This window comes from Centruroides vittatus, unplaced genomic scaffold, assembly GCF_030686945.1.
Source record: "Centruroides vittatus isolate TY-2023 unplaced genomic scaffold, ASM3068694v2 contig_1042, whole genome shotgun sequence".
NCBI lineage: Eukaryota > Metazoa > Arthropoda > Arachnida > Scorpiones > Buthidae > Centruroides > Centruroides vittatus.
This window is the reverse complement of record NW_027120674.1, coordinates 4,278-23,298: the sequence shown is the minus strand read 5'-3', so window position 1 is coordinate 23,298 and position 19,021 is coordinate 4,278. Positions and strand designations below refer to the sequence as shown.

Here is a 19,021-nt window from a genome sequence, read left to right as displayed (position 1 = left end):
TACTTTTGTATGTAGATAGTTAGTATTGTGAAATCTAGATGGCGCCAATGTAAAAGTTTGAAAACTCTCCTAGGTGTATTTTTTACGCCGGGGTTTTTAATTGATGTAATTTCCAATTTTAATATAAAAATGGTTTTGGTAATAAAATAATTAAGACTTTCAAAAAGTTTATAATTTATATTGATCATATCTACAATTCAGATTAATTTAAATGTTTTATTTATGAAAAATAAGCAATATACATTAATGAATAGAAAAAAATGAAAATCAATATAACAAATTTCTATGAGTAAAAAGTTAACACACTTCTTTGGTTTCCTCTAATCAGTAAAAAAGGTGGCATATCTCTGGTTAACATTTCTAACCATGCCATATACCAGGGGTCCCCAACCTTTTTGTACCTAAGAGCACATTTTAGAATACCGGTCGGACGGCGGGCACCATTTATTTTTTCAAGGTGAATTTAGAATTGGACATAGTTAATAATACATACACATGATATACAAAAAACATTTAATTCCAAAAATGTAATTTAACATACACAAGAATATTAACAATAATTTTTATAAAACAAGTAATTACTAAACAATGCATACAAAATCTACAAAGTATAAAAATTCTTTATAAAAAAATATAAATCTCAAAGTCAATGTGATTTTTGGCATTGCATTTCATTGGCCATAGCTTTGTAATTAGAAGAGTATGTTGTTATTCCTGCTCGTAAGCAATCGTCAAGGTGTTCATCTGTAAGTCGTGATCTGTACTTTGATTTTATAATGTTCATTGTCGAAAACAATGATTCACACAAGTATGTGGAACCGAAAACGATTTTATTTTATATGCTGCTTTTTTCAAAAATGGAAATTTGTTTCTTTCAACTATATTCCAGAAATTCTCATCTGATAAAATGGATTTTAGGATAATGTCGTTCTGAAGATCCAAAATTTCTATCTCTACCCCTCCAGCCTACCCCTCTGGAGAGATCCGGGATCGAATCCGATCGGGTTGAAAAATCCCCAGGAATTTTTCGGGATGGTCCAAGCGGATATGTCGGGCTCTGTCCCTCATCACCTGGCCGCCCAATTGTATGGTGGCCGAATACATAATGGGCTTGCTTAAAAAGGCCTTAGTGCCTACGGAGGGGGGAAAAGTTTAAAAAGGGAAAAGTTAAAATTGCTTAAAATATCTTTTAAAACAGAAAAACCTAAAAGCAAATTGATGAAGGGTCATGATATATGCAAAATGCACATATTAGTTTAATAAAGAAATGTCAGTCAACTTTCAAATTAAATAACTGTGGTTTGAGAAGTTCTTTGGAATAGGAAAATTATTATTATTTTTGTTCTACTTTTATTATTTAAGGATTAACATGTCTAGATTATAATAATAAGTATTAAAACTTTGTCACAAAAAAGGATATTTAAAAAAATTACTTCTACAGACACTTTCAATTTTTACTTAAAAATAGATATATTCATTTATTATAAAGGAGACAAACAAAAATGTATTTGAAAAAAAGCATAATTTGAAAAACATAATAAAACAAATATTTGTTTTATGTGGGTCTGTAATTAATCAAAAACGACAAAACACCATTTTAAAGTGATTTTTATTCAAGTAATATATTTATAAATAATATGTAGCCAAAAATGTAGCCATGTCAAATTTATGTAACCCAAAAAGTAGCCAATGCGCCAAATGATATTTTTTACGCCAAACTAAAAAAAGGGTAGCCAAATTTGGCGCAAAGTGGCCAAATATGGCAACGCTGGATGAGCTCCAGACAAATGTCTGCGTTGTCACGGCAACCATAGAAACGGACCGATTCATTTCATTTTAGGTATGGGAAATTTGGTTGGCGAAGATTTGGCGCGAGAGGAAAAAGAGATCGGTCGCATTTCGCTTTGTGCTTTTATCTGTGTTGGATGCCATTTCTACTTTTGTGTGGTTAATCATTAAAAATGAAAAAACTTTTACATAGCATTTTATTGAAAACTGAAATATTTTTATTTTTATTGTGGTCGCACAGCGGCGGGCGCACACAAAACGATCGGCGGGCGCTATGGTGCCCGCGGGCATAGGGTTGGGGACCCCTGCCATATACAAAGGTGCTGAACAGGTACTCTTACGAGGCATTGGAAGCGTCATCACAATGAGAGATGCTTCATTTGAATGCTGCAGAAGTAATTCTCTTAATCGCATATGCCTATTACTCTAAAATAGAAAAAGAAACATTTAAATTTTTTTCATATTTATACTGATTATAAAAGATTTCACAATTAAAATACTTTAAAATTTGAAATTCTAATTCCAGTGGCGTGCCGTGACATTTGATGATAGGGAAGCTGTGTTTGTGTAAGAAGCCGACTTCCGGGGGCATTCAGTTAATTGCGCGTCAGTAATGGTCTAGAGTCCATTCGTACATGGGTGGTGGCTGTAGAGACAAAGACGACAAGTATCTGACAAAAACCGTTTATTTTAACATAAAATAAACAAATACTATGTACAAAATAGTTTGCTTTGGGACAATCAGCCGTTCGGACATCCTAGGCGTCGATGTGGTTCTTCGATGGTCGATCGAAGGTGGTCCCGGGACAGTGGCGTTGACAAGTCTGTAGGGCACGGGAGACTTCCTCTGTTGGCATCGGGAACACGGTCTAAGTCCGAAGTGGCATGGGTTACAGGTTGGCACGATAGACAAGAAACTGTTCTTTTTTTTGTGCATTGACACACTGCGTTTTGGTTATTCGGAACGTTAACAGAGTGCCAGGTGATCTCGATTGCCGGAGATTATATCAATCTCCGTTTTTTCTTTCATCCATTTTGATTGGTCATTCTCCCTCGATCACGCTTCCCGAGTGGTTGGTCCCTCGTTACTCTTACCTGGAGCGCGAGAAAAGTCAAAATCGAAGATGAATTCGATCTTCCACCGATCGTAGGACGACTTCCTTCCGCGATTTATGGTTTCTGCCTGGCAGTTTGATATAAACAATGGGTGTCCGACTACAAACGACTTTTACCTATGTTTTTTTAAACTAATAAATTTTTCTCTAAATTAACTGTTTTTCGCGTCTTTCGTGACGGGTCAGACCCCGGTGGCCTGCTAAACTCGTGATGTGTAACATTAGAAAGGGCCTCTTAATGCCCACGAGGGAAAGATTTATTTTAGTTTAGTTTTGATGGAATGCGGCAACGCAACACGTGGACGATCTTCCGGGAAGAATTTCTATTTAGATATTAAAGATGTGAAGATAATCCAGAAAACTCCACAAAGCCAGGTGTAAAACCACGATCAACGTCCAGGAGTTTTATTCATTCAATTCATTTTATTTACTGGTCAGCACGCGGCATTCGTAACCGAACTCATATACGTAAATTGTAATTTTTAAGATCCTTTGTAGTATCGTATATTTAGCTACTCAAAAGTGAATTTGAAAATTATAATAAGAATTTTCTGTAATAGTAGTTAGTTTATTCGTTCGTATATGGTACTGAAGAGGTGCTTAAAGATTAAATAAGCCCGAAATGCATATGTAACCTGTATTTTCATTAAAGGATGTTCCTGACCTTGAGGCTGTAAGCTAGTCTACCAGAATTTGTGATTTTGGCTTAAAGAGACATTTATATATACGGTTATAACAAGAAACAAAACAACAAAAATTTATATATAGTAAAATTTATTTGTTTTGCAAGATCATTAAGAAAATGTTATCAGTTAGCCAAAATAGATGAAATAATTCTGTTAAGCCGAAGTAAACCAAATTTAGAAAATTACGTTTCTAATATTTCTTCTAAATATCATTTAGCTGACTTTTTTTGTTTTTTTTTTTTTGTATAACTTTTGTTAAATTGTTTATCGTATAATTAACCCAATTAATTCACAGGGACAACTTTTTTCTGGTGCATTCTGGACATAAGATGTCGGATCCATCGCTGATGAATCCTATTCCAACCAGCGATTTCTTACACATGTCGCACAAAAAACAATCGGTGTGCCAACTTCGATCTTCAAAAGATACAAAGCGTGTTCCTTCAACGCCTAGAAGATAAGTGAATTTTACACTTCAGTTACAATAATTCTAATTATTAATCTACTAACACAAATTAGAAAAACCGACCCGTAATAGGTTTGTTGCAAGCGTGGCAAATCTTGGCAAATAATTCTCCGAAACATTTGGCACAGTATGGCTTTTTGAATTTAGAAGTAAAAAGTTCCCCATTTAGACACGTTTGGCAATATGTGCAACAGAAACATTCCCGATGCCACGGTTCGTTGCCATATACGACACCATCCGTACTTATTATTTGATTGCATTTAATGCAAAGAGTAAAAAATTTCTGCTCGTAGCATGTGATGCAATAAATATCATTATCCTTGTGAATGAAGCTTTTGGTTCCAATGGGACTTGTGCAGACGATGCAACAGAAACATTTTTCGTGCCATTGTTTGCCGTTATATTCTATCTTCTTAGTACCTGTAACAACGATTAAATTATGTTAATAATAGCAAACTGTTAATGGATCTAAATTAGCAATATTTTATACCTGTAAGAAATATTTCTCCACATACATCGCATTTGGTAGCGAAAGCGGCATCGTAACAGCTTGCGCAATAAACTTTATCAGTTTTGAAACCGGAAGGTTTGTTTATCAGTGAAGCACGGCACTCGCTGCATAGAAAGCACGAATCGTGCCAATGTTTATTCTTGTAGAAAAGATCCTGAAAGAAAAATGTGGACTTAGTAATAAATTTTCGTGTGAAGATAAGTTCTGAGACGAATATACCATCGAGTCTACACTTATGGAGCGTCCACACTCATTACAGGTGTTGGAGAACAATATCTCGTAGCAACGAACGCAATAGGGATGCTCATCACGCAATAAGTATTGTTGTCCTTTCAGAAGATCGTTACATTTCCAGCAGCAGAAATGAGTTGTGTGCCAATTTTTAGACATGGCTCTAATGTATTCTTCGGTAAAGATTAACTGAAATTTAATGGCATAAAATTATTTTGATATTATGGATTGATGATAAATCTTAGAAAGACAGATAACCTCGTCGCAGGCTGCACATCGGGATCGGATCTGTTCCGCATAATGACGTTCGCAATATATCTTTTCATCTTTTATGCAGCAATTCAAATCTACCAGCAACTCTTTACAAATAGAACAAACGAAACAAGCCGGATGGAATGGATATCTCTCACCTAATCTAGGAACAACCACTGCTATATCTTCAGGGATCATACTTCCTTTGCATTGATAACATTCCTTAAAATATTATTAATTAATATCAATAATTTCTATAGTAGAAAAGTAAAAATATTCTAAAATAAATATGTTTATCCACACAGATATCTGCTCCGAAATGTTTTTGACATAGGCAATATCGAATGCAGTCCCCTGTCGTTCGTTGACGAAATCTGCATAGTGCTGTAGATATTCCTTTTCTAAAAATTTGCAATAATGTGGAGAAAAATCTTGCTTGGGTAACTGAATAATGAGTTGTTTCTCCCGATGTTTTCCTCCGGGAGTTCTGAGCAGAGGCACTTTTTCAGAAGGGATCTGTACGAAGTATTCTTGGATCCAAACATTTACAAGCTGTTTAATGATATAAAGCCATATTTCATTATAATAGCTAAAAAATTTTTACTTTATCCCTAGATAAATTCGGTGGTATCCACGCGTATCTCTCTTCCGTGGCATTTTGTTTAAACGACGATTCGTTCGATTGTCGTGGATTCTGCAGGCCTATTCTATCTCGGACGTTGACAAAGTCATTGTGATGGATATCGTGACATTCGCGTTCGCCTTTACAATTATCGCAGACAATTCTGTGAAAGAAGTTATTAATCATGATATAATCCGTATAATTACGTAATGATAACGCCAAGAATACTGTACCTCCATGCATGTTGTTTGAATCCCGTGCAATTGTTTTTGTATTCTAAACATCGTTGTTCCTCATCTATTTCTTGAATTAACACATCCTTCGAAAAGAAAATAATAGCAGAAACTTATATATAAATTCACGAATCATTAGTAAAAAACTCGCAGATTCCAATATGAAAATCACTGATATAAACAATTGCAAAATTAGAATTAAATAAATTAAGCCTACCGACGTTCTGTCATCCCCACTGTCCATTTTTTTTCCAACAAAGATTTCACTTTTATATAGAAGGAAGCCTAAAGAAAATTTTCAAATCGTTACTTGTTGAAATTTATTTGTTACGCGGGTATTATTGCATATAATGTCTGTTAATTAATTGTTACATCGACATTTCTACCAATGACTTACTAAAAAATAAAAAGTTCAAAACTCATTAAAGTGTAGAGTAGATCAGTGTTCCGCAACCGGTGTTCCGTCACATGGTGAAAGGTGTGACGTGAACTATTACATATTCTGTTCAGTTCTCTCTCTCTTCCCCACGGTTTATATTGAGATATTAACCGCGTAGGCTCTTCGAATCGACTACATATTCTGTTAATTTCAAGTTTTATTTATATACAGGCGAGTCCGCGTAAGTCGTCATAGGTATAACTCGACACCGTCGGTTAAGTAGTCAGTTTTCTGTGGTCCCAGTTGACATACATATACATTAATGTTGAAAAACTCTGGTTTACTCGACGCCGTCTAACTCGTCACCACTGGATAAACGGACACACTTTTGCTGTCCCACATCGTTTAGACGTCTGATAAGTCGACTCCCCTCCTGAAAAAAATGAGTTCACACCACACTGTACTCATGCAGTGTCTGAATTTGAATGTAAGAAAACTTCGCAAGCCGAATTTGCAAAACAAAATAAAAAACCTTCCAGAAACAACATTGGTGGAAATCCTGAAAAAAAAAGAAGAAATTAAGAAACTTTTTCTTGGATTTTCGTCGCAGTGTCTCGAAAATGCCAGAGAAAGTCGCCGTACAAAGATGTCGAAGATGCTCTCGTACGTTGGCTAAAGCAAATTTGTTTATCGACTCTTCCTGTTTTCGGTCCTGAAAACAGGAAGATTCGATGAACTAAAACAAAAGGCGATGGAAATTGCTAGGGTACTTGGAGTAGACGGGTGTACTATCAGTGGTGATATTCGGCGGGTTCGCACAGGTTCGGGCGAACCCGTTGTTAAAATTTTCAGTTTCCCCAACCTTGTTAAACACACGAAACATTTCTCAGTGGGTTTGTTTTTTTTTTTTTTAAATATATTAAAATATGCGTATTATACTCTGTAATACTACTAAACTAGAGCCTTATACCCCGTTTGCACCGAGCATTTCAATCTAGATTGTGAGCAAGGCCAGGGAGTATGTCTTGGTGCGATCTCTCTCGACCGTTTCAATCGAGGTTTAATCGCGATCGATTCAAGAGAGTTCTTGAAAGTAGATCCAGTCATAAGAGAGATCCCAGAATGCCACGCGCGCGAGACAATACAAGATGGCTGTGGAACACGTGTCGGGCTATGGACAGCGAAAGAAAAAGTATAATGTATCTCGAGAGATGATGACATGTGCCTATTTCTAGAAGCGCCATATTGCGGTAAAGAATTTCTCTGCTTTAAAAAAAAAAAAAAGGTGGACAGCTCTAAAATACTATTGTTACCTGGCCTTCTCCCATGGCTCGTTACGTTCTAAATACGCCACTGATTGTTAGATATATGGTTGCAAGAAAAGGTTATTTCTAGCCAAAACTTCCATTTCGTTTGTCGGTGATTGTCAGGGAAAAATTTTCTGCTAGCGAACCCCTTGTTAAATATTTCGAATATCACCACTGTGTACTATAGATGACCACCTATGGGATTTTAGGACTATGATTATATATTTGAACTCAAGGGACCGAGACGAGTTCAACGGTACCCTATTTTTGGACCGGAGACGAAAAATAAAAAAGCTATCATACTTTTTAAGTTATCATACTTTTTTAATGCTCTCATGAAGATGGCGCCATAGTTGCTAGTACTGCCATCTTGCGGTGAAGTCTGCAAACCATGTCGTCCGACTACGGTCATCTCCAGTAGGGTTAACACGCGATATGAGAGCGGAGATAGCGACGCGACTTCCGATTATCGCGCGATCGCCATTTCGGTTAATGTTACTTATCCGAGTTCCAGGTGTCCTCGATTGTCGGGGATTATATCAATCTCCGTTCTTTCTTTCATCCATTTTGATTGGTCGTTCTCCCCCAATCACGCTTCCCGAGTGGTTTTTTTTAACTCTTTCCGCCCTGTGGGCACTAAGAGGGCCACTTTTAGTAGGCCCATTAAGGGTTCGGCCAGGCCCACAATGGGGCGACCGGGTGGTGAGGGACGGGGCCCGACATATCCGAACAGACCACCCCCCGAAAAATTCCTGGGGATTTCTCGACCCGTTCGGATTCGATCCCGGGTCCCCCAAAGCGGTAGGCTGCCACCTTGACCGCTCGGCCATCCGGCCTTTCCCGAGTGGTTGGTCCCTGGTTACTAAACGTAACGAGACTCTTACCTGGAGCGCGAGAAAAGTCAAAATCGAGACGAATTCGATCTTTCACCGATCATAGGAAGACTTCCTTCCGCGATTTATGGTTTCTGCCCGGCAGTTTGATATAAACAACGGGTGTCCGACTACAAACGACTTTTACCTATGTTTTTTTTTTTTTAAACTAATAAATTTTTCTCTAAATTAACCGTTTTTTCGCGTCTTTCGTGACGGGTCAGACCTGTCCCGTACATCACATTTTTATAAAGTTTTAAACAAATACCGGAAATGACAAAAATAAACAATTTATGTATTTTAGTTCTAAAATACAAATAATACATACATAATACAAATTGATACGATACAAACAATGATAGAAAAACTTGTTTTTTTAATTTTTTTATAAACTAATTCTATTCGGCGACTTTTTCCGCAAAGTCGTTAATTACTTTATCATAAAAGTCGCCGGTCGTCGACTCCATCGACGTATTTAAAAGCTCTTTTTCTATCGAAAGCAACTCTAGCGACGACAATTTTTCTTCTGACCGAGTGTTCCTGGCCAATGTATGAATTTGCTCCGTGGTCGAAAAACTGCGCTCAACAGACCCACTGGTAGACGGTACCGTAAAAATTAATGATATTAAATCATATAATTTGATTGGTGACTTTTTGGAAGAGCTGTCTGGAATAAGTTCGTTATGGAAGATTTAATTAATAAGAATAACTATCAATTTAAGATAACAATACTTAAAGTTTTATTATCTGTAGAATTAATTAAGACCTTATTAATGATTGCGGGAATTGAAGTAAATCCCGGGCCTTTCCCACGTTCTCCTCCTCAGTCAAATCAACCAAATATGCAAAAGAAGGGGGCGAGGAAAACTCCGAAAGGAAAATACTATGGACGTGGAGGAAAATAATCAGCTGGTAGAGATTCTGGGGAAGAATAGTTGTCAGAAGACTTAGCGAGAGATACTCTTTGATCTACGAAAAATTCTACGATTAGAGATTTTTTCGAGCCGACTAAGGAACCAGATCTACAAAGAGGTGAAGAATCCAACTATACTCTAAAATCGATCTACGATTTAATTCAAGAAAAATTTACTCTTTTAAATTTAGAAATCCAAACAATAAAATCAGAATTAAACAGTATGAAAGAAGATAATCTTAAGGCTAAAGATGAGATGAAGAAAATTTGCCGAAAGATACAGATATTGGAAGAAAGGTCCAACTCTAATAACAATCTAAGAGGTAAGTTTGAATTTGAGATTGATAAAATGTTAAATAATGCTACAAAAAAGAATTTAGTCATTATTAACTACACATTTAAAACATTGGATCTCCTAGAAGAAACGAAAAAATTTATTAAGGAAGAACTAGGTCTTAATAATATAGAAATAGAGGAACTGGTCCAATTAAATAACAATAAGAACAAGTTAATAATTAAAATTATGATGGAATCGGTTAACGCTAGAAACTTAATCCTTAAAAAATTCTGGTCAATGAGATCTAAAATGATTGATGAAGGGAAGAAGATAATAGTTATAACACCTGATTTATGTTTAAGATCCAGAATTAGAAGAAAACAGATACTAAACAAGATTAAGTTAGAGAAATCAGATAACAGTAGAATTCTAGTGAGAGATGATTTTTTTATAAAAGACAATCTAATGTATAATATTGATATTAATACTGGAGATACCATTCAAATGAACCATTTTTTGGATATAGGAAAAAAAAACAAACTCAGATAAGGCTGTGAAAAATGATAAAACAAAACAAAATCTCTATAAAGTGGATAATGGCTGTAGAATCACTTTGGTAGGGATTGAAGAGGAAGTGAGATTTGGCGGTATGAGAGTGTCAAACAGAGAAAATAATAAGTTTCTGGTGAGTTTTTGGAACATCCAGGGTCTTAGAGGAAGGTTACAGAAAACCTCTGTTAGAATACTTATAAGTTCAAATATCATAATTGGATTCACAGAAACATGGTTGACATACTTGAGTGATGCTGATAGGAATTTTTTAGAACAAAAAAAAAACAATATAACAGTAATGGCCAACGAATAACTAAATTTGGTCGTTCCTTACGAGGAATACTGTTGATAATTAAGAAGAGTCTGGGGGACATATTTTCTTCCCATATATCTGAATACTTTATAGCTGTGATAATAAAACTAAAGAACAATTTTAAATCAATATGGTGTAATTCCCATGTGGGATTTATTTTATTTTATCTCTCACCGCCCACAGAGAAGAAATCTGTTCTACACGAAGCTCAAATTTTTATGGAAAAATGGTCCATGTTAGTCCGGTTATGGCTACTTGGAGGTGATTTTAATGCTCGTATTGGTGAGAGTAGTGATACAGTTTTTTCACAGAATTTTGATAACATTTATAATATGAGATCATCCAAAGATAAACTGTCAAACATAGGAGGTAAAGCTCTTTTAGGATTCGTTCAGAATAATCAATTATTAGTCTTAAACGGTAGGATTAATGGTGATATCCCTGCAGAATATACTTTTGTTTCCCCTAGGAGCAAATCAGTCATCGATTATATTATCTGTTCGGTATTTATGTTGGACTACTGAAAATCTCTTACAGTGTTAGAGAGCGATTTGTCGGATCATTTTTCTGTGCATTTAGAGTTGGAAAACTACAAGGAAAAAAGACAAACAAAGATAGCTGATTATTGATTGCAATCAGAACCACATACAACAAACAGAAATTTTTAAAAGAAATTGATTGGATAATTAACGAATTGTTAACTTAAGAAAAAGAGAATGAGCCGAAACAAAACTATTTAAAACTTACAATGAAATTAGAGGAGTTTAGATTTAAAAGGAGCTCAAGATCCTACAAACGAGTATATAAAAATGAATGGTTTGACAATACTTGTTACAGTCATAAGATCAAAGAACAAATGAGCCTTAAGTTGTTTAGAAAAACAAATTCAGAAGAATCCTTAATGGAATATTTACAAAATAAAAAAAAATTATAATAAATTAATTCAAGCAAAAAAGAAACTATATTATTCTAACGTAAGTAAAAAAATTAATAGAATCTAGAGATTCGAGAGTTTTTTGGTCAATAATTAACGAATTTCGTAAACCGAAGTCAAGATATGGTATGGCCAACACAAAGGAGAGTAAATTATGAAAATTGGATCAACTACTTTAGCGATTTTTCAAAATATTACTTGGTAGATTACAATCAAACACAAACGGAAGTTAACACAGGGCAAGTAGTAAGTCATGTACAGACATTTATGATTGAAGAAGTTCAAGAACGCATTAAAAAACTAAAAGATAAATCAACTCCCGGTGCAGATATGATATCTAATTCACTTATAAAAATATTTCCCTTGGAGCTATCTAACTATTTGACTAGACAATTAAACCTATTTTATAATTAAAGTATTATCCCGGATACATCGAAGGAAGTAATTTTTACGATGATACATAAACGTGTAGATAGAGATGAGCCGTCTAACTATTGTAGGGATCGCAAAAACGCGTAGAAGTGGTGAATAAATATAAAGTTCCAAAGTCGGATATTTCGAGAGTCAACTCGGGTCAGGAACACGTGTTGATTATACAGACCAGACACGAAAGAAACTTTCTTAAAACTTATCCTAAAACAAACGCGACTCGATGACAAACGATCGAGGGGATGTCAACCAAGAGAGGAGCTTTGTCCAGGTGCTCGCAAACAAGTGTCGGGAGTGAGACAGAAGGGGGGGGGAAATTAACCACCAGAACATATGGCAGATTGTTTGGAGCCATAACGGCGTAAAATACGAGCGCGAACTTCAAAGGCTTCGTCAACCCCTCTCGACCCGGATCGGTCTCGGGTTTTGGGAAAATCTTATAAAACCCCCGGATCTCAGGGTCGAAGGGCGGTTCTCCTCCAGACATGCGGTTCCTCTCCAGTCGAGTCTGCACCAGTCAAGACTGTCCGAAGATCCAGGTAAAGGGGTTGCCGTCTACAGAGGCCGACAGAACTCCTCCTCCTCTACAACGGGACCACATCCCTTCATTCATCAGCGCTACAAGAAGACTGTCTCTCCGAAAACGACCTAGGAAGCCCGGAACGTTCCCAACGTCACCATACCTACATTGCCCTAACGATCTAGATCGTGTTGTACCTCAATAATATGTAAGTTAACTTAGTAGTTAGAATAAATGGTTTTGTGTAAGACACTTGTCATCTTTGTCTCCTACCGCCACCACCCACATACGATTTCGACCCTAGGTTTTCCTGACGCGTGATTAACTGTTTTCCCCCGGAAGTCGGCGGCCTTTACACTATAGACCAATTGTTCTACTGTCTAGCTTTCGCAAGATATTCACATCTATTCTAGCAGATAAATTTAACATTTGGACTGCCTCAAATAACTATAGGAACGCTACACAATATGCCTTTGTGGAAAACGGAGGTACCCAAATGGCACTGTTCGTTTTACTATCATTAATCCAAATACAATTACTTAGAGCAAAAACTTTTCGTCTTTTCTTATTTGTGGATTTTGAAAAAGCCTACGATTTGATTAACATAAGTGAATTACAGAAAAAAACTAAAAAATTATAAAGCATGTTTCCGCTTGATAAATATGATAGGCATTTTGTTTGGAAGATATGAGACTATAATTAAACAAGGTAATACCTTCTGGCCACCTTTTGTAACTTATAGAGGGTTGTTGCAGGGTGACCCTTTATCTCCATATCTCTTTAATTTTTATTTATTTATTTTTTTGATTTAAACAAATGTTTTATAAGGGAGGAGGATGGTTTTCAAATCGGCAACCGAACCATACACTCGATTGCCTATGCTGATGACATTGTGGTAATAGCCCCTTTGGCAGCTGCTCTTCGTAGGAAAATTAAACAGATGTTTGAATACCTGGATGATCTAAAAGTGAAAATAAATCCCAAAAAATCAAAATCAGTTATTATGATATTTAGAAACGGTAGTAATTTACCAAAAACACATATGTCCTTCTTTATAAAGAGTGAAGAAGTGAAAATAGTCAATGAAATCAAATTTTTGGGAGTTATATTTATGCCTAACCTTTCGTTTGACAAACAATACAAAAGAGCAATAAATAAGGCTAATAACTTAATGAATAACTTAATTACGCTACGTTGTAAAGCCAAATTGAAGAATCTTCAAACACATTTCCAGCTTTTTAATTCTGTAGTTATGAATTCATTAGGATATGCGTCGCCTATTTGGAGTATAGGCAAATTCAAGGATTTTGAAAAAACTCAAAACAGATTTATTCGTAAAGTTTTTCAATTGGAATATATCATTCCAGGAAGCGCTTTGAGAATGGAATTGAGCAGATATAAACTAAATACTATATTTATAAAAAGATATATAAAATTCCTAAAAATAATTAATAATGCAGGAGACATAACAACGGAATTATTAAATTTCTTATATCAAAAAGCAAGAGAAAAAGATTTAAATAGGAATTGGATTTTACAACTATCAAAAATTCTTAACACATATGGGTTCTCTGTGACGTTATTTATGGAACAATCAAACACTAACGACTAGCTAAGTAAATACTTATTACAGAGTGTAATGGAAAATCTATTGGGGAAGAACATACAAAAACGAATAAACCCACTTTGGTACAAATTAACCCTAAATTATCCATGGAATAATAATTATATGTTCACGGACCTTACATTTAATGTTAAAAAAGTTTTTATACAGCTCAGACTAAATAAAAATGGGATAATGATCAATAATAGATTCCTAGATTACGCTCATGTCATATGTCCATGGTGTAATAAATCACTATCAAAGTTTCATATTTTTGCTGAACATGATATGGCAATTGAGATTTGTCAAAGATTTGACACAAGTATAATTGCAAACTGCTCGACTGAAATTAATATGTACAAGTACTTTGATAAAGCTAACACTAATACTATTTTCAAGATATATAACTATGTAAATTATTTTTTGAAAGATTGTAAATAAATTCTAATACTAGTGTTAACAATATTTGTATAACGTAAGAACTATCTAGGTTAGCTTAATATTATAAAGTAACAATGTTAATATAGCAATGTTGTCGGATTAAAACAATAAGTAAATAATCATTAGTTCGATTGTTAAACTGTGTGACAACTCACAATGTTTGTACTATATGTTAATTAGTTGGTTGTTTAATATCATTGATAAGCGATTTTCGTAAGTAATATGTGGTCTAATAAGTTTTGTAATAAAACACGTCCTTTGTAACAGGTGTTAAGATCCTGATATACCTGGGTATACAGGGTACACGGTTGGGAAACAGGCGATACAATAAAAAGAAAGACAAAGGACTTTACACTTTCTCATATAGTGAGGTCTTAACAAGGGTTTATTTCTGGACACTACAGGCTTATTTATATATATATATATACAAAAATTCTATATACATAAACATAAATTTACAAAAAACTATTCTATTACCTCTCTGTGGGGTAACAAAAATTTATATACACACAAACTCGAAAACCTTAATAAAACAATCTCACACGTGTCCCTTTGTAGTTATAAAAAAATATGTACCCAATTCGTACAGATGTCTTCAGCCAGGCCTTGGATGAAAATGGATTTCTTTTCACGTTCAAACTGGTCTCCAATCTCTCTTCCTATCGTACACGACGATCTCCGACGAATCCAGTCCGAAGGTCAACAAAAAGTCCCATCTCCAGTCAAGCACTTCCCTTTTATACCATTGTTGACGTCATAACTCGTATACGTCAACTTTCTCATAACCAATAAGAGACCCGTGAGGTTACATATAAAGTGAACTCCCGACACAAACAAAAACGGACGCGAATAATAATACAGAATTTACAACCCGACAAAAAAAAAGTCTAACATCCATAATGCAGGGGAAAAACAGTTATATTAAGTGATGGATCACTACATATCTCCCCCCGACAAGATTTCATTTTCCGTGATGCAATTTACGAAAATCTATATCCCTTTTTCAGAGGTTATAATGCCCTTCCGGTTGCGCGGTTTCTTTTGGTTCAGGCCTAACCGGCGAGCTACCTCCATTACCACACACCGGAACACTCTTTCTTCGGACAATCCGATGATCAGGGACTTCGTCTTCCTCCTCTGCAAGGCTCTCCCGAGGTCCTCTCTTGCTCCTCCTTTTTCTGGGTTTTAGTATTATGTGACCGTAGCACGGTTTCAACCGGTCGACGTGGACAGTTTCGACATCCTTCATATTACATCCCTCGACCTTATAAGTTGTCTGATTTATAACCTTTGTAACGCGAAAGGGGCCTTTATAGTTACTCGCAAATTTTTCTCTTCCCCCCTTTTTTCTTACCCAGACCTTTTGACCTTCGAAAAATTTTTTTAATTCTCTACTCTTATTGCAATGTTCCCTTCCTTTTTTATTGTAATTCTGCGCTTGCTCACTGGCCATCTTTCTGATAGAGCGGAGTTTTTTTATCAGGAAGGTTCTACGTTCGTCAATAGTCATGGTCTCATGGACATGATCTATGTTAGGTGTAATGGGATCAATTCCATACAAAAGGAAAGCCGGTGAATCTTCAATAGCCGAGTGATAGGCAGTATTGTATGCGAAACACGCATACGGGATCAAATCGTCCCACTCAAGGTCACTCTCGTCGGAAGACTTAGCGATCATATCAATAATAGACCTATTAGCTCTTTCACAAAAACCATTCGAACAAGGTCTATATGCCGTGGTTACATTTCTTTTAATTCCAAGCCATCTACAACAGTCTGAAAACAAGGAAGACAGGAAGTTAGTTCCTCTATCAGAAACTATCACTTCAGGGGTGCCATATCTACAAATTATGTTGTCAAAAATTATATTACTTACTGACCAAGCAGTTTGGTCAGCCAAAGGATATGCTTCGACAAAACGGGTAAAGATATCTATGATTACTAATATATATTGGTTTCCCCTTTTAGTCTTTCGAATTGGACCTATGATGTCAACAGCAAACTTTTGAAAGGGAGCCTCAGCAAGTTCATTCTCTTGAAACGGGGCTTTTCCTTTGTGAATGTTATGCCGCTGGCACCGTTCACATTCCTTTACAACATCGCTCACCTTGTTTTTTAAATTCCTGATAAAATAATTTTTTTCGATATTTTTTACAGTCTTCCGAACTCCCCAATGACCGGAAAGTTTATTTTCATGGACAGCCTTAACTACACGTGCCGCAATATCATCGCCCACACATAATTGGTTACAATAGTCGCCACGGGATTTTACGAATAACCTTCTATACAAACAGCCATTCATGACCAGATATTCAGAACTGAGGTTTCCTGACCTCCCATCATTTCTCAACAAGTCTCTCTTTATGGGGCCGAATACACTATCCCCATCTTGGGATGAGCAAATTTCATGCTTACTTGGGATATCAGCAGTTACTTCTAAACTAAAATAATTTATCCCATTTACGTTTCTTGACAAAAAATCAGCGACTTTATTGTCTACCCCCTTTATATGTTGCACCTCAATGTGGTAATCGGCTAATTCCATGACCCAACGGGTCAAACGACGGCTGCCGTGCTGTATATTACTTAAAAAAACCAATGGTTTGTGGTCAGATAAAATGACCGTTCTTTGGCCTAGGATCAAATATTTAAAATGCCTTAAAGCCAGTATGATCGCGAGGCACTCCTTTTCAATAGTTGAGTAATTTACCTCAGCCCCTTGAAATCTTTTGCTGAAATAGCCTATTGGAGCTAGACCTTCTTCACGCCGCTGCTCCAGAACAGCAGCCGCAGCCTTATCCGAAGCGTCAGTATGCAGAAAGAAAGGTTCGTTGAAATCAGGATGGGCCAAGACAGGCGGATGAGTTATTGCTTCCTTCAATTTATTGAAGCTATCTTGGCACTCACTACTCCAAACAAAACTCTTTCCATTCTTCGTGAGGTTAGTAAGAGGTGCCGCAATGTCTGAGAAGGACGGAATGAAATTTCTAAAGAAGCCCAAAGCCCCTAAAAAACTACGGACACCCTTTACTGTTCTGGGTGGTTCCATCTCAATTATCGAATCGACATTATGCGGGTCCGGACTTACCCCCTTATCATTTATCACGTGCCCTAGGTACTTTACTTCAGTTGCTAGAATTTGGCATTTACATGGGTTTAACCTTAACCCTTCATCCTTTAATGCACTGATTACGCGTTCCAATAACTCGAGATGGTCTTCCAATTTCGACGAAAATAAAACTACGTCATCTTGGAAGATGAAACAACTGTTCCCCACGAATTTTGCCAGTACCTTGTTCATCACATGCTGGAAAAACCTGCCACTATTCTTCGCACCCTGTGGCATTCTACATAGCTGGAATTTTCCCCATGGGGTTGAAAATGCGAAGATATGCCGCACTCTAGGATCAAGCGGTATCTGAAAGTAACCCGCCTTCAGATCCAGTACGGAAAAGTATTTATTTCCATTTAGTTGCGACAAAATGTCGTCTACCCTTGCCATGGGGAACACCTGAGCTTCAGTCACCTCGTTTATTTTTCGTAGATCTAAAGTGAACCGAATTTCCCCTGAGTCCTTAGGTACGACGTGGATAGGAGAGTTCCACTCAGAGCAGCTTTCCTCCACAATTCCCGCTTTCAAAAATTCACTAACCTTTCTTTTTAGAGCCGGTAGATAACTAAACGGAATACGATACTGCTTTACCCTTACGGGTTGTTCGGTAGTGAGTGTAACAGAGTGTATGTACTTACTCGCCCCTGACAAGTCCGTGATCTCCTTGGCAACGGCCTCTGGATATTTATTTAAAATTTCGTTCACCCTATGTTTAACTTCGTCATTCAGATGATCTAACTTCCAAATACCTTCAATAGGAGATGTGTCACTATTAATGTTTATACTTATTTCACTAAATTTTATCGAATCGCTATGCCTTGAAATAGGAATAATACTTGACAGTATCCCAGGTTGCCTACTTATTATATCCATTCCGATAATTAACTCGTACTGCACTCCGTTGGGAAACTGTACAATGGGAACCCTAAAATCTACCTCGTCCTTGTCAAGCACATTATACCTCAGAAGAAGGGCTTCATCACTACCTATTATTTCTCCCGACATACCTCTGATGCATGATTTATTCGGGACTATCCAATCAGTGTTGTCCTCCTTTATCAACTCGGTAAACTCATTCCTCACTACCGTACGCTCAGCACCAGTGTCAATTAATGCGTTGATACTCCGTCCTGCTAGCTTAGCCTCAATAATCGGTAACCCACGCTCATTCAAACGTATATATTCGGTCAGTCTCAAGGTTGCTAAACGGTCACTTGCCTGACCTCCCAAATGGCCGTGTCTTAGTTTAAATTCTTCTTGTCACATTGGTTAGAAATGTGGCCAAGTTCCCCACAAGTATAACACCTACGGGTCTCCACCCATCTATTAGGTTTTCTAGTTATCTTCAATTGGTCTAGCATGGATGATAGCGACTCGTTTAAGGTTTTTATTTGGGTCTCCAATTCTGTAACCCGGTTGCTTAATTTCTCTTCCCGTTCACTTGGGGGCCTAACATCCTCTGAGT

At 36.5% G+C, this 19,021-nt stretch overlaps 2 protein-coding genes across 2 annotated transcripts; both read right to left on the bottom strand.

The window, feature by feature from the left end:
• Window positions 1-3,693: 3,693 nt before the first annotated feature.
• LOC136969694 (four and a half LIM domains protein 2-like) lies at window positions 3,694-5,265 on the bottom strand. Its single transcript, XM_067263976.1, has 5 exons — window positions 5,056-5,265; window positions 4,786-4,986; window positions 4,546-4,720; window positions 4,119-4,475; window positions 3,694-4,039 (listed from the first exon to the last, which is right to left on the bottom strand). The coding sequence occupies exons 1-5, from the start codon at window positions 5,245-5,247 to the stop codon at window positions 3,879-3,881; spliced, it is 1,086 nt and encodes a 361-aa protein (XP_067120077.1). The 5' UTR covers window positions 5,248-5,265; the 3' UTR covers window positions 3,694-3,878.
• A 102-nt stretch (window positions 5,266-5,367) lies between these two features.
• On the bottom strand, window positions 5,368-6,262 carry LOC136969705 (prickle planar cell polarity protein 3-like). Its single transcript, XM_067263987.1, has 3 exons — window positions 6,122-6,262; window positions 5,905-5,990; window positions 5,368-5,834 (listed from the first exon to the last, which is right to left on the bottom strand). The coding sequence occupies exons 1-3, from the start codon at window positions 6,146-6,148 to the stop codon at window positions 5,639-5,641; spliced, it is 309 nt and encodes a 102-aa protein (XP_067120088.1). The 5' UTR covers window positions 6,149-6,262; the 3' UTR covers window positions 5,368-5,638.
• Between the last annotated feature and the right edge of the window lie 12,759 nt (window positions 6,263-19,021).